Source organism: Scylla paramamosain, chromosome 1 (assembly GCF_035594125.1).
Source record: "Scylla paramamosain isolate STU-SP2022 chromosome 1, ASM3559412v1, whole genome shotgun sequence".
Classification (NCBI taxonomy): domain Eukaryota; kingdom Metazoa; phylum Arthropoda; class Malacostraca; order Decapoda; family Portunidae; genus Scylla; species Scylla paramamosain.
Window position 1 is genome coordinate 30,581,021 of NC_087151.1, and position 14,659 is coordinate 30,595,679.

General features: G+C 41.8%; 1 protein-coding gene across 1 annotated transcript in view; it reads left to right on the forward strand.

Annotated features, from left to right (window-relative positions):
* The window catches only part of LOC135104634 (protein held out wings-like), a 51,954-nt gene that overhangs the window by 30,481 nt on the left and 6,814 nt on the right, over positions 1-14,659 (forward strand). The window contains exons 6-10 of the mRNA XM_064012198.1: positions 8,027-8,143; positions 8,665-8,808; positions 9,428-9,518; positions 9,924-9,986; positions 10,785-11,090. Of these exons, the coding sequence (XP_063868268.1) occupies positions 8,027-8,143; positions 8,665-8,808; positions 9,428-9,518; positions 9,924-9,986; positions 10,785-11,090 (721 nt within the window). The remainder of the gene's footprint in view (positions 1-8,026; positions 8,144-8,664; positions 8,809-9,427; positions 9,519-9,923; positions 9,987-10,784; positions 11,091-14,659) is intronic.

Here is a 14,659-nt window from a genome sequence, read left to right on the forward strand (position 1 = left end):
TAAGCTAACTTAATCCAGCCTAACCTAGTCTTGCCTTGCCCTTACCTACTGTGTTTCCTTCTTACTGGGTCTGGGTTTCCTTCTTTTCTTTCGTTTTCAAACACTTCACCTCCCTTCTTGCTGTACCTTGGTTTAAGAAGGAAAGTAAAAATATGAAGGATAAACGAGCACAGGGAGAGAATTGGTAGAAAAAGAGACATGGAAAGATGAGGAGTAAACAAATGAAAAAAAAAAGAAAGGAAATGAGGCAAAGAGAAAGGAAAGGATAATAGTGTGAAAAGGAGAGAGAGAGAGAGAGAGAGAGAGAGAGAGAGAGAGAGAGAGGAGAGAGAGAGGAGAGAGAGAGAGAGAGAGAGAGAATGGAAATGTAGTAGGTGTAAGAGGAAGAGAGGATAAGGCGGAGCAGGGATGTGTGTGTGTGTGTGTGTGTGTGTGTGTGTGTGTGTGTGTGTGTGTGTGTGTGTGTGTGTGTGTGTGTGTGAAGACCATCTCTCTCTCACTTAAGATTGTATCGCGCACCTCTACCCTGACGGTCCGGCGACAAAAGTTTATCCTCCTCCTCCTCCTCCTCCTCCTCGTTGCCCTCTCACATCCGCTTTTTTTTTATTTTTATTTCTTCTTCTTCTTCTTTTTTGCTGAGGGGGAGGTGGTGGTGGTGAGGTGAGGTGAGGGAGGACGAGGCGCCGTCAGATAGGGGAGAAGGAGACCAGAATACCCTCAGGCCTTGGCGATTTTTCAGCGATAAAAACTTGTGTTCTCCTTCAATCCTTTCCTCCTCCTCCTCCTCTCGCCACATCACGTGTCCTTACCTCCCTCTCCTCCGTGTCTCCCGCTTGGAAGTTATGTGTGAAAACTCTATCCTTTGTATGGATTTTGCATAAGGTGTCTTTAGTACGAGAAAGAATCATTATACTTTTTAAATTCCTCCCTTAAAGTTTCGAGCTCCACCCACACCCAAATAAGGTTTATGAAGTACGAGTATAATATTGTCCTGTTGCCGTTGTTGCCTCGGCTAGGAATAAGGAGGAAACATGGAGGACGAGGCCTACCGAGTGTAATTGTGTTGTGGTGCTGCAAATAACGTCCGTTTAGTGATATTTGGAAGCAGTTTGCAGAATGCGGGTAAAGGTAGTTCACGGGACTTTGAACGCAGAGGTGCGGCCACAGGATGCGTTTCTGGCCATGCCTTTCGTCTCCCTCACATGTTCACGGGAGCGAGGCACAACTTGAACGATCGTTGTCATAATTTTTTTATCCTTAGTGTTCTGTTTTCATTTAGTGTGGTAGGATGGATAGATGATAGAAGAGTTCAGTTAAGCCTGTGAGGATGAAATGTTCTTGTGTTCTTTTCTGTAGATGACGCTTGAGTTGAGCAGCAAGTGTTGGTAGGCATTATGTAAAGGATGACCATTCCTTTTCCTCCGCTGCAAGCTTCACCTCACTTGTGTGTCATCTGTTGGTATATTCAGATATTGTAAACACAACTCTCTCTCTCTCTCTCTCTCTCTCTCTCTCTCTCTCTCTCTCTCTCTCTCTCTCTCTCTCTCTCTCTCTCTCTCTCTCTCTCTCCCGAAGCACTAGTGTGGTGGTGGTGGTGGTGGTGGTGGTGGTGGGAGGCGGGGAAGGGGGACGCCGGAGTTCCACCTTCGACTGTCCTAATAAGACACAAGGCCACATGTGACCTCTTGCATATTGATCACCTGAGTGGGGGCGGGGAGGGAGAGGGTGAGATGCCCCCACCGCCTGCTCCTCCCCTTCTACCTCCACCTCCCCTCTCCTGCCCGCCACGCCACGGCACTCCTCGATTCACTCTATAGAAGGTGCAGAATAAAGAAAGGAGGACATGCCAGTTCTCCTGTGCTGTCTACTGCTCCCTTCCTCTTCTTCTAATACCTGTGAAGCTCCATTTCCTCACTGGGTCATACTTTGACTAACTTCCTCTTAACTTCCACCGCAAAGTCCATCTTCCTTCCTTCCTCTCAGTTCCTCTTACATCCTTCCTCATAACTCGCGCCTTCCAACTTCTACCGCCTATCCCTACTCCTTTCCTCCATAGTCCCTTCTGCTTCTTTTCTTTAACAAATTCAAACTTAAATGGTTTAATCATACAAATAAAAGTAAAGCAGTGCCTTAAAAATACTTGTGTAGAATTGAAATTTAAAGTTAAATAGTAAGAGATGTGGAATAAATAAAATGCCATCACTAGAAATAAAAAAAAAAAATAAAAAAATGTACTTTCCTCCTCTTATCTCCTTCCAGCTGCTTTATTCATAACTTCCAATTTTAGTATTCTTTCTCCTAACTTGTCTCTCCCGTTTCGTACCCCCGACAAGACAACTTCCACCGCAGGAGTTAGCGCCTCGAAGCTCTAGTATTTAGCGCAGCATGCAGGTGTGGTCTGTAACTTGTATCGTCGGCTCACCACAACGTCAAAAAGCTTTGTTAATTAAGTGTGGCAGCGCGCGTGTCCTCTTCCGTGGCGCCTGGCAATATACGCACGCATTCTGTTCACACACACACACACACACACACACACACACACACACACACACACACACACACACACACACACACACACACACACACACACACTAGCCCTCAGCAAGGTTATGGCTGTCGTGACTAATGTTACAACTTGAAAGATTTTACAGTGCAGCGCGAGTTGGGGATGAAAATGGAACTTTCTTGCTCTCCTCCTCTTTCTCCTTCTGTACCTCCTATGCTCGCTCCTCGCACTCCTCCACCTGTTCCTCATGCCAAGGCCGACAGGAAAGGTTAGGAAAACACTAATTTATTCTTGGAAGATCAACATGTGACACACCCGTAAGGCATGGAAGAGAAAGTGCGTGTACGTAATGCCTATCCTCCTTGCTCCACGCCTTGCTGGTAATGCCCGGCGATTGGTGCTCAGGGCTGACCTGGGACCATATACTCTGAAACGCTTCTACGCCGCACCCCGACTACTTTTCAAAATTATCTACGTCGTTGATGTTACACGGGTTTTTAAGGATGTTTTCACTGTTCTTGTGAGATATTAACAAGATTTCCACATTATTAACTGAAGAAACACTCTTGAGACCCCAGCTAATCATCTTTGTAGCCTTTGAAAATAGTCGTGGTGAGAACACAACGTTTTTAAATACTGGCGCTGATGGTGTAAGTAAAGATGAGTTGATGGAGAGAGAGAGAGAGAGAGAGAGAGAGAGAGAGAGAGAGAGAGAGAGAGAGAGAGAGAGAGAGAGAGAGAGAGAGAGAGAGAGAAGTTTTATATTTGATTAGTACGCAAAGGTAGGTGACAAAAAAAAAAAGAGAAGTTATGTATTTAAGTCAACCAGCACATAGAGAGAGAGAGAGAGAGAGAGAGAGAGAGAGAGAGAGAGAGAGAGAGAGAGAGAGAGAGAGAGAGAGAGAGAGAGAGAGAGAGAGAGAGAGAGTTTGTGCAGTGAAAAATTGTACGGCATTGGATTTACTCGGAAGATCTTCAAGAGGGGAAAAAAAAAGAAAAAAAAAATGTATGGAAGTGAATGGGCTTTACGTTGATGTTGTAATAGCATTAGAGTGCAGTGATGGATGGACGGTATGAATGGTGTGAAGAAACGCCGGCAAGTGTTTTGTGTTGAGTCATTTCCCATGCCGAGTCACTGCACTGCTGAGCGCTGTTGACTCACCCTACCTACTCGTTAACTAGTGTCTTTACTGTGTTGAGGTTACGCATGTACAAACCTGCGCTTGAGACTGCATTCCCCAACGTTGACACGCCGTTTACAATTTAAAGTTGACACGCCATTTATGATTCAAAGTGGTCAGAAGTGAGAGACGTAGAATAGGAAACATAAATGACCGTAAGGAGGAAGAGGAGCAGAAGAAAACGAATGTATAATTTTAGTTAGATCTTAGAAAAGGGTAAGAAAAAAGAGAAGGAGGGTGAGGAGAAAAGGAAAGTTTAACGCTAGTTACATCATAGAAAAGAACAAGAAAACAGGAGGATGAATCGTGTTGTTTTCTCATCACAGCCTCATTGCGTATCTGAATCACTTGTAAATGTGTCTTTTTTATGTGGTATGACTCTGACTTGTTTCTTGGACTTACTGTAATCGAGCGTGACGCGTGCTTCAGTGGGCTAGGCGTTCTGGGTTCGTCTGGCGCCGTGAGGAGCACTGGCTGGCGCTTGGGAGGGGGAATAAAAAGAAAGCAGTTTTTTTTTTTTTTTTCAGTTGCTGTTAACATGTTAACACGTTGTTGGCGTAGCTTTTTTTTTTTTTTTTTTTTTTTTTTTTTTTTTGTGTGTGTGTGTGTGTGTGTGTGTGTGTGTGTGTGTGTGTGTGTGTTCAGGATGCAAAAGAAAAAAGAGAGAGAGAGAGAAAAAAAAAAAAGGAGAGCTGATCATGTGACTTGTGATGAGAAAACACAAGGTTCGTGGTTTGGGAGACAGGCTTTGATAAGGAGAGGGGGGAAAAAAAGGGGAGGATAGAGACTGACAAATAGGTAAATAAATAGATACAACTATATTTTAACATGGTCTAATTGTGATAAATTACTCTAGGCATCACAGTTGACTTGAATATCGAATGTTCTCGCTAAAAGAGCAGCGTTGAGTAATTATATTGATGTGAGTGTTGATTATACATTTATTTTATTTATTTATTTATTTTTTTCACTAGAAGGTAATTATCTCAAGGTTTCAACTGAGGAGGTCACCATTGAGACAGCAACGTGGCACAGCAGGGCGGAACACAATGCCCCCCACGCCAGGGAACGCTGGATGCGGGGAGCAACGCGGCGGCACCTTGTAAGGGAATTAAGACATGGCGTTCAGCATGGGAGACACCGGGATGGACTAGAGGGGACGAGGGGGGAACAGTGAGGCGCGTCATGGGCGAGTAAGAAGGGTACTGGGTGGAGCAGATGGTGTTTCCAGGCCCCGAGGTGTATAGTAAGAGGCGGTGGTGTTACAGTTTATATCTCTCACCACGACTATTTTCAAACGCCACATAAATGTTTGCCCGTGTTCTCAAGAGTGTTTCTCATTTTAATAACGTAGAAAATTTGTTAATCTGTCACTAGAACCGTAAAAATAAATAAATAAATAAATAAAACTTTAAAATAGTGTATCTTCAACTAAAACCTCTTGAAAGTAGTCAGAATGTGGAGTAGAAGCGTTTCTGGATACGGTAAAACACAGCTCTAAGGGAGGCAAGCTAAGTTAGGCTTACTCTTGTGCTCCCTTCCTAATCTCCACTCTCTAAAAGAATCTCGCACACACGTTAGGGTATGTGAGTTATGCTCCCTAAGGCCTGGGCGTATCCTAAACAGTTCCCTTCCTGCCGCTGCCAAAACTGAAAGTATATAAAGCACGGGATTACGCGGTCCGCTGAATGACGCCCCGCCAGCAACTGGTGAATGAGTCTCAAGGTTTTGTCTCTTACCTGAGCTGATGTTGACAAGCCGCCGACGGACCTGGCAAATGACATTGGCTTACTCTAAAATACAGCACTCTTCCTTTAAAATAGCGCTCTCTCTCTCTCTCTCTCTCTCTCTCTCTCTCTCTCTCTCTCTCTCTCTCTCTCTCTCTCTCTCTCTCTCTCTCTCTCGTACTATGCTTTCTTTGCAGTGCATGAGTGACATAATGACTTCTTTCCTTCCTTCTTTCTTTCTTTCTTTCTTTCTTTCTTTCTTTCTTTCTTTCTTCTTTCCTTCCCTCCCTCCCCTCTCTCCCTCCCTCCCTCCTGTATATGAGATAACAAGTGTTTCTTCTCGCTGTTCTCTGTCATATTTTGTACCTTGTCTATGGATTTTTTTTTTCCGCATCACTTTTTTTTTTTACACGAGTACTTCCTTACAGTTTACATGTAAGAACCTTTCCCCTTTTTTTCCGTGGTATTTATTTATTTATTTATTTTATTTATTTTTTATTTATTTATATTTATTTATTTATTTATTTATTATTATTATTTTTTTTTAATCCACCTTGTTTTATCATCTTCGCTTTTCCTGCATGTCGTTTTGGAGAGTTGGTACAGAAAGATATGGAAACGTTGTCATTTACTCTGCGTGTTTCCTCGACTTCTATGGCAGGACTAACTCCAGAGAGAGAGAGAGTGTCTCGGAATTGAGGGATGGATTCTAAGGCATTGCAACAGTGAGGTCATATGAATGTCTCAGGAAGGCAACAGTATGTGTCGGGAGTGAGGAAGGGAAAGGAGGAAGTGTGTGTCTTGGAGGCAGGAAGGGAGGGAAGGAGGGATGACAGGCTGTATTTGGGATGTTTGGTTATGAGAGTAAACACAAGGGAGGGAGGGAGGAGGGATACCCAGACGTCAGCTAACCCGCCCCCATAACCTCCCTTTCTCATCTCCAGAATCTCTCTCTCTCTCTCTCTCTCTCTCTCTCTCTCTCTCTCTCTCTCTCTCTCTCTCTCTCTCTCTCTCTCTCTCTCTCTCTCTCTCAAGTGAATCCATTGAAAAGGTTGGTCAGAGGAAGAGCCCAGTTTCGGCCTTTTCTCTTCTGCTACTTTCAGCAGGCTGTTGAGGGTTTCAGATGTTCTTTGTTGTCTCTAGTGATAATTTAACAAGGATTCTGTATCAATATTGGGAGAACACCCATGATAACCATATTATATTTGTTTGTTGTGTAGTGGCGCGCTTCTCTCATTGTCCAGCTGTATACTCGTAGTTGTTCAGCCCTCTTCAGCTTCGTCTGTTATTTTGTACTACTCGGCGGAGGTTTAAGATGTACCACATAACTCTCCAGAAACGACGTGATGTATGTTATTCGTTCGCGTCACATTCGGCTCAGCCATACCAGGCTTAAGTAGTATCCAGCGGGCCGAACCCAGTCAGACCAGTGACTGATGAACTCCTTTGACGGAAAGCTATGTGAACGATATCTGTTTCCATAACATAATAGTATGATTCTGATACGGACTATTAGAATGCATTTACGATAGTGAAAGTTTGTGTTTAGTAGAAGACAGGTTGGTGGGTCTTATCCGCGGAGCCAGCCAACCAACCAGCGCCCCCACCCTACCGCCGCCTTTCTTCCACCCTACGTTCCTCTGGGGCACCATGGCGTGGGCGAGCATTGCCAGAGCTCATTATAATGTAGGTCCGGACATTTGTTTACTACGTTATAGTAATTCAGAAGAAAGCGGTAAATGGGAGCGGTACAAAGTGGGAAGCGTATTGCATGAAGTGTGGCGGTGGTGGCGGCGGCGGCGGCGTAAGACTGGTCGGGTGCTGCTATATTTAGGAAGCCTTCTTGCTCACGCGCCTACCATGTATTAATAACTGCACAGCTGGTCGCCCGCACCCTCCGCCCGAACTTCCACGTGCACACACACACACACTTGTTTTGAAACCGGGTGACATGAATGTTATGTATTGTCTCACGTGGCCTATAGTGGTTCGGCGATTTGTGTTTTGCTGTTCTACGGAGGAGAAAAACGAACAGCGAGTAGTCAAGTCTGAGTAGCGAAAATAATTTTTATCTCAATGCAGCTCTTCGAGTTGATAATCTCACTCCACTAGATGCTTGTTGGAGTAAAGGTTAATGTTGTGCAGCTGCCGTGTTGTGACAGTGTGATGAGCAATACCGTACAGACCAATGGTCCAGGGGTCGCACCCTGAAGTGTTTCGGCGTCATCTCATTTCATCAGGCAGTAATGGAGGTTGGTTTTCAAGGATTTTTTTTTTTTTTTTATGATTCTTGTGAAAATTTAGCAAAGATTTTTCACTGTCGGCCGAAAAGAAAATCAGTAAACAAAAGCATTCGTGAGAACCTTATTATTAATGGTTTGAAAATGAATATTTTAAGTCTTAGTTTGAAAATAAGTGACCAGTCAGTTCTTCACTACAACTCCGTGATATCTTCTCTTTAGTCTATTGGTGAATCGAACTATTTAATCAGTCTCCTATTAGCCCCAGTCATACATGATTCACCATACCATTTAAAGTGTGTGATAGAGACTAGCTTTTCAGTTTATATTAACTCAATTTGGAAATAATTAATGTTCTTTTTTTTTTTCCAGTTTAACTTCGTGGGTCGAATACTGGGTCCACGGGGCATGACGGCCAAGCAACTGGAGCAGGAGACAGGATGCAAGATTATGGTGCGTGGCAAAGGCTCCATGCGGGACAAAAAGAAGGTAAGTCACAGTAGGGTGAGATGTACCTCTAGTATATGTTTTATCTTTTCATTCTTCAGGATAAATTCATACCATTAGATCATGCAAGTCATCTTGACTTTTCCTTTTTAAACATGAATTAAAGGGAAAAAAAAATAAATAAAAAAAAAAAAAATATATATATATATATATATATATATATATATATATATATATATATATATATATATATATATATATATATATATATATATATATTAGATAGATAATGAAAATGGACATGCCTTAGTTTATTTTACATTGCCTGGTATGTAAAGACAACAACCCATTCAGTGAACCTGGAGTTGCAAAGAGGAGAGGAGGATCTTTAGTGTTGTGTTGGGATTGCTGACCTTTACTGCTGTCACTAATCCTCTTGCATGACTTTGTAAAGTAACATGTCACTAGTGTGTGTGTGTGTGTGTGTGTGTGTGTGTGTGTGTGTGTGTGTGTGTGTGTGTGTGTGTGCACATGCTTATAACTAAGTATCATATTTGTCTCAGGAGGAGCAGAATCGTGGGAAGCCTAACTGGGAGCACCTGAATGAAGACCTTCATGTCCTTATCAGTGTTGAGGATTCAGAGAACAGGGCCAAGATGAAGATCCAGCGTGCCCTTGAAGAAATCCGCAAGCTGCTGGTGCCATCCGTAAGTACCTGTGGCTTTCTCAGTTATTTCCCATCTCATCCCATCAGTGTTACCTTTACTGAGAAATTGTATGTCATATTAGATATCAAAGTGGATGGTAATACTTCATCCAATCCCCTTATTTTGTATATCCTTCCATAAGCCTGCATGCATATCAATATTTTATTGTATCTTTTGTGATACATTAATTTAATTTAGGTAGCTCATCTTTATTCTTTCTCTCAGTCTTTCTCATAACTAAAGTTTCACCACCAATACTTATCTCTTTCACTGCAGTTTGACACATTGTTCCTTAATCACAAATCATATGGGGACATTTTTGTTCTACTGCTACTTTTAATTATTATAGAGGATAGACATTGGAAAATACATTATTTTTCTTATAGATTCTTGTATAGATTTTGCACAGTCCTTTTAGTGCTCCACATTGTCACATATTGTGGTGAGAAAGTTGACAAATACACACTATCCTCCAGAGTTGTAGGCAGGACATTTCATCCTTACAGACACCACTGAAGTAACTAGTGCTGAGAGGCATGAGAGAATGTCTTGTAGTGTTATGTCATTTATTTCTTGTTTACTTTTTTGGTGTGGGTCTCACAGTGCCTCCCCTCCACAGGCCGACGGTGAGGACGAGTTGAAGAAGCGGCAGTTGATGGAACTCGCCATCATCAACGGCACCTACAGAGATTCCTCGAGTAAGAACCCAGGTAGGCTTTACCTGCCTATAATTCTTTTCTGTTGAGCCTCTCATTAATATTACATTACCTATATTTCCTGCTGGTCCCCTTGCTTTAATGATAATTAGAGTTAGTAAGTATGAAGTGTTTTCATGCACTGTGTGTTTGTAATGCTTGGCCCTTCATGTAGTAAGAAATTTACCTTAAAATATTTAAGTGAGATTTGAACTTCTTCCTTTTGTCCGACATTCAGCAACGTCGGTCTGGTCCAGCATGTTGCCTCACTCCCTCTACTGGTCCAATACAGTCGACTCGTTAGAGTGGCCACCTCCTAACATTGGCCACTTACGTACATGTGAACTAAACCCATTTAACCCCATTTAACATTGATTGCAGTCACTCATGTTGCTTTTTATTTTGGCCATTTTCTTACAGTGGCCTTTTTTGCCTCTGCCCAGAGCAGCCACTATAACGGGGCACGACTGTACCCAGTTAACGGTATAGTACTCTTACCGTTTTAAGTCATTATTTCCTTTATTTTTAATTTTAACTTCTTTTAATGTACCAATAGCTATTCATCATTTCTTAAGTTTGTAAATCTGATCTTCACACTGCTTAATGGTAAGATAAATTTTGTGTCTATTTACAGGTGTCAAGTAATTATTATATATGCTGGTACAGACTCCTGGCTTCCAAAAATTGCATTGAGAAGGGGTCAGGAAGAGTTAGCTTCTCATGGATGCTTTCACTAGTTTGCATGTTATTATTGAAGGATATAACATTATTAAAAATATATATGGTATATGCATTATTAAAAATTATATTGTTAACACTAATACCATTTTCTTTTCCATTCTCTTTTGATAATTTACTTAGATCATTAAAGTTTACAATGAACACCTCACCCAGGCAGTTGCCTCTTGGTTCACTTTATTAGTGTTACAACTGGTAGAGTTTGATTTGAATTGTGTACAGAATAGGTTACCATAATGACTTTTGAGTTTATAACTAATGCATTAATTATTTTCATTTTTAAATTTTTACATATATTCTGAGTAACCCCATAATGCTTTGTTAATACACATAGTTATTTGCAATTAACAGTTGGAATGAACCACCAGGTGTTTGGGTTATTTAATATAATCTTTACTTTTATGTTGAAATATATTGGTTACATTTTCAGTCTTTTTCTTTCAATTTTTAAGTTGCATAACTGAGCCACTAATCCAAGGTGAAGGAGATGCGCGTGGCGGTGGTGGACTGACTCACTAACCTTCCTTCCCTGTCCCTTGCCAGAAATTGAGGGACTGGGTCCTCTTACAGGGGAAGTCCCACGCCTGCTCACACCTGGGATGACTCTCCCATCCCCGCTGCGCACCGCCACTCCACTGGGGGGGCATCCCCTCATCATGCCCACCCGCATACCAGTGCCCACCACTACTGCGCTGCTCAATGGCACTAGTGCTGGCATGCCACCACCCCTCATCGCCGCCGGTGATGCTCCTGCTGGCTTGATGTATGCACCATATGCTGCCGCCGAGTATGCCAACTACGCTGCCCTCAGCTCCCCCCTCCTCACTGAGTACCCCCCGGATGCCACTGGTGGGTTGTTTGCCAGATGAACCATGTACTAGTCCACCCACACCACCCACACCACCGCACCCACGCCCGCTCACACACCCGCAGAGTTAGCCACACTCGCCATGTTGCCACAGCACTGCAGTGTGCGGTGGTGTGTGCGGCGCCACGCTAGGGACTGTCTGCCCTCGGTGGGCTTCACCGGGAGGCTTGGTGGACCTCTAGTTGTCTTGTGTAATGAGACTTGGATTGTTTTCATTTTACATATTTACATTTTCTTTTTAATTTCTCAAAGCATCGTTTTTAAGCTATCCAGTGTTGCTCAGCGTGCATAATAAGCCCAGTGATTTGTTTATTGCATTCCATTTTGTGGCCAGTGCTTTCATTGTTAATGTTTTATATGGTGCTTTTTCTACCTCTGAGAAATGATTGAAAAGAATGACTTTAGATCACTTGACATGGTTGCCAAAACAAAGGATTGTGCCTCAGAGGAGTGTTGTGGCGAGGGTTGGTGCCGGGGATCTCTCGACACCATGCATTCTGAAGCAACTAGAAAGTCTTTTACTATAATCGTCATTGTTTGAGGTTGTGAAAGTTATACCCGTATTTATTTATATTACGTGAATTAGGTAGGATGGTAGCTGTTATGCTAAGAGTGCTATGGAAATGCAGTGGCTAAATGCTATGTTACAATGATATTTTCTTATTGGCAATAAGGTGTAACTACTTAGACTAGTTAGGTATTGATAGGGTTGTACTTAATAGTCTCTTGGTCATGGTGGTGGATGCATTACCCTAGATATTCCTGGTTTTGGGTCAGCAATCTTGCATGCTTTACATAATTTAAGAGCACTTAATTTTAATCAAAACTATACTCACTTTTCTAGTATTATTAAACTTGCCTAACTTTTCTTATTTTAGCCCCTCAGCATAAAATCTAAACCAACAGAACTCCTTTAAATTGTCACTCAGTGTAATCTCAATGCATGGGCCATGAAGGGAAGCACCTCAGCTGCCAGTGTGGTGACACCCTGTGGGGTGAAGAGAGGGAGGACCTGGTCACTGAAGGCAGTTAAAATAGTTGTCAATTTTTGCAAATAGATGAGTTCTTAAAGAAATTCCTGTTTCTGGTAGTTGCAGACTATTGAGGATTGAAATAAATAATTCACTATTACCAGTGTTGATGCCTCAGTTTAATAGAAGTAGAAAATGCTATGTTAAAGGCACCAAAAAGAGGATGAAATATCTCGATTGACTGTCAAGTTTAGGAAAGAGATGGTAGTGTGGGTGGTGGTGGTTTAAGAGAATATCTGGGCTCCCTTTTCAGCCTCCCTCTCCTCCCCCTTTGATCCCTCTCCTCCCCTTGCCAGGCTAACAGGGGAACACCAGATGGACTGTCCCATGTGGGCACAAGTACACACACACACACACACACACACACACACACACACACACACACACACACACACACACACACACACACACACACACACACACACACACACACACACACACACACACACACACACACACACACACACACACACACACACACACACACACACACACACAAATGACTGAAAAGTGCATGAAGCCAGTTTAAAGGAGTTTGGCTGTATATAGTTCTTAATAAATCAAACTGCCACTCTATGTTACAAATTGTCTAATCATAAATCATTGATATTGATTTAATTTTTCAAACCTCTTAGGCATTCTACATTAGAGAGGCAGTTTGATATGAGGTAAAGCAATTAATATGTATCTTTTTTTCAGCAGGAGCAGGTTTGTATTGCATTCTAAACTAAAAGTGAAATCAGTAACACTATTTGGTCAGCTTGAGGTAGTGACCTTGAACATAAGGGGATCTTACATGTGGTTTTTGAAGGCACCCAAAGACTTTGATTCTCATTTGTATGACATCCATCCATCCCAGTGGTGATAGATTCTTTAATTCGATAACAACTACCAAGGGACCAAGTTACTAACACAACAGCAGCGGTGGCAGCAGCAGGTGGGTCACTAAAGCCACATCTCAGCTGCTGCACCAACACTCACTTTTGTTTGTGTTCAGACTGGTTCAGGGGACATGCTGCAGGTGCCACAGGACAGAGTGGCACTTGAGGTGATTGAGCTGCACCTCAGTGTTGATCTTGTCTGCGGTCCAGTCACTGATGGGGAGGCTCAAGGCATCTGCCATGGATCTTCATTACTAAATGGTGCCAAACTTGTCAAATTCAAAAAATTTTTCCCAGCTTCATAGATGTCAATGATGATTCCAGGCAGATGCATGGGGAGCTGTTTCTTACACATGGCCTAATAGAGGTCACTAACGTGCCATAATTAACACCATTCAGTCCTGTATTGAGTTGAGAAAAGGAAACGGGTCCAATGCTTGATGCGTTGTGTTTAACAAAGATCACGATTCTTACTTGCTCAGTTACAGTGGTAAGTTTATGATGAGAGTGAGGAGTCATGATATCTTGTAAGGGATAGAGATGTGATTTCTCTATTACAATAGAATTTCAAAGGCTGTAGTACAGTATGATATGCTCAGTCAATTCTTGTCACTGTAACTGAGTGTAAAAACTATTTGACCTTAATCACTGAGTCGTTATCTTACAAGGTTATGGGGAGGCCTTGAACCACCTGGCAAACTGCAAATGTTACTAAATTAGCAGTGTGATCAAATTAGTTAATTCAAAACATAAACCAAGTAGAAGATAATACCTTCCATGCTGAATTGAATAAGTAAAATAAGTCTTAAGACAACTGTCTTAATTTATGCTTAGTAATTGATTTCCCTTGATTTAAAATTATTGGATTTGTACTCCATCTTGTACAGGCATTGAGCCAACATGAAACTCCTTTTGTTAAAGTGCTTAAGGCATGCTCAATTCAGTTTCCAAAATCTTGTACTAAAATTTTGAGGCACACAACTACTATACCTGCCAAAGGTTTTCGGAAATTTTGATCTTGTTGAAATAAGAATATAATAATAATAATAATCTTTACAGTAAAGCACAAAAATGGAATCACTGTGGACTGTCACGGTGAGGTGAGGTCAAGGCCTCCCTCTTCCCCCAACTCAGTAATGTAACATCTACTAACAACTAACTGGCTTTGATCATTTCCAGCTGCAGTCTGATTTTGGTGGTGCTACAGTGTACATAAACATATTTAAAAATCAGGTTTTCTCAAAGATGCCTCTAGCATGAGCCTAGCAAGGCTCTTGAATTTTGTGATTTTATCATTTATTTTTGTACTGTTGGAGTTTCATTCTTTTTAGTTACCAGTGAAGAACTTAATGTACTCAAGCTGCTTTTGTCTAGTTTAGATACTGTCAGATGCTTTCTGTATATATATATATATATATATATATATATATATATATATATATATATATATATATATATATATATATATATATATATATATATATATATATATATTACACACAACAGGGTGAATGGCAGTGCCAACACCTAATTGAAGGATCTGTCATGTCCATCTACTAGTTCATGAGTTGCTTAAAGCACTGTGGAGCCCAAGGGTAAATTGTGTAGACAGTTCTCTGAGCTCAGGTGTTGTGCATG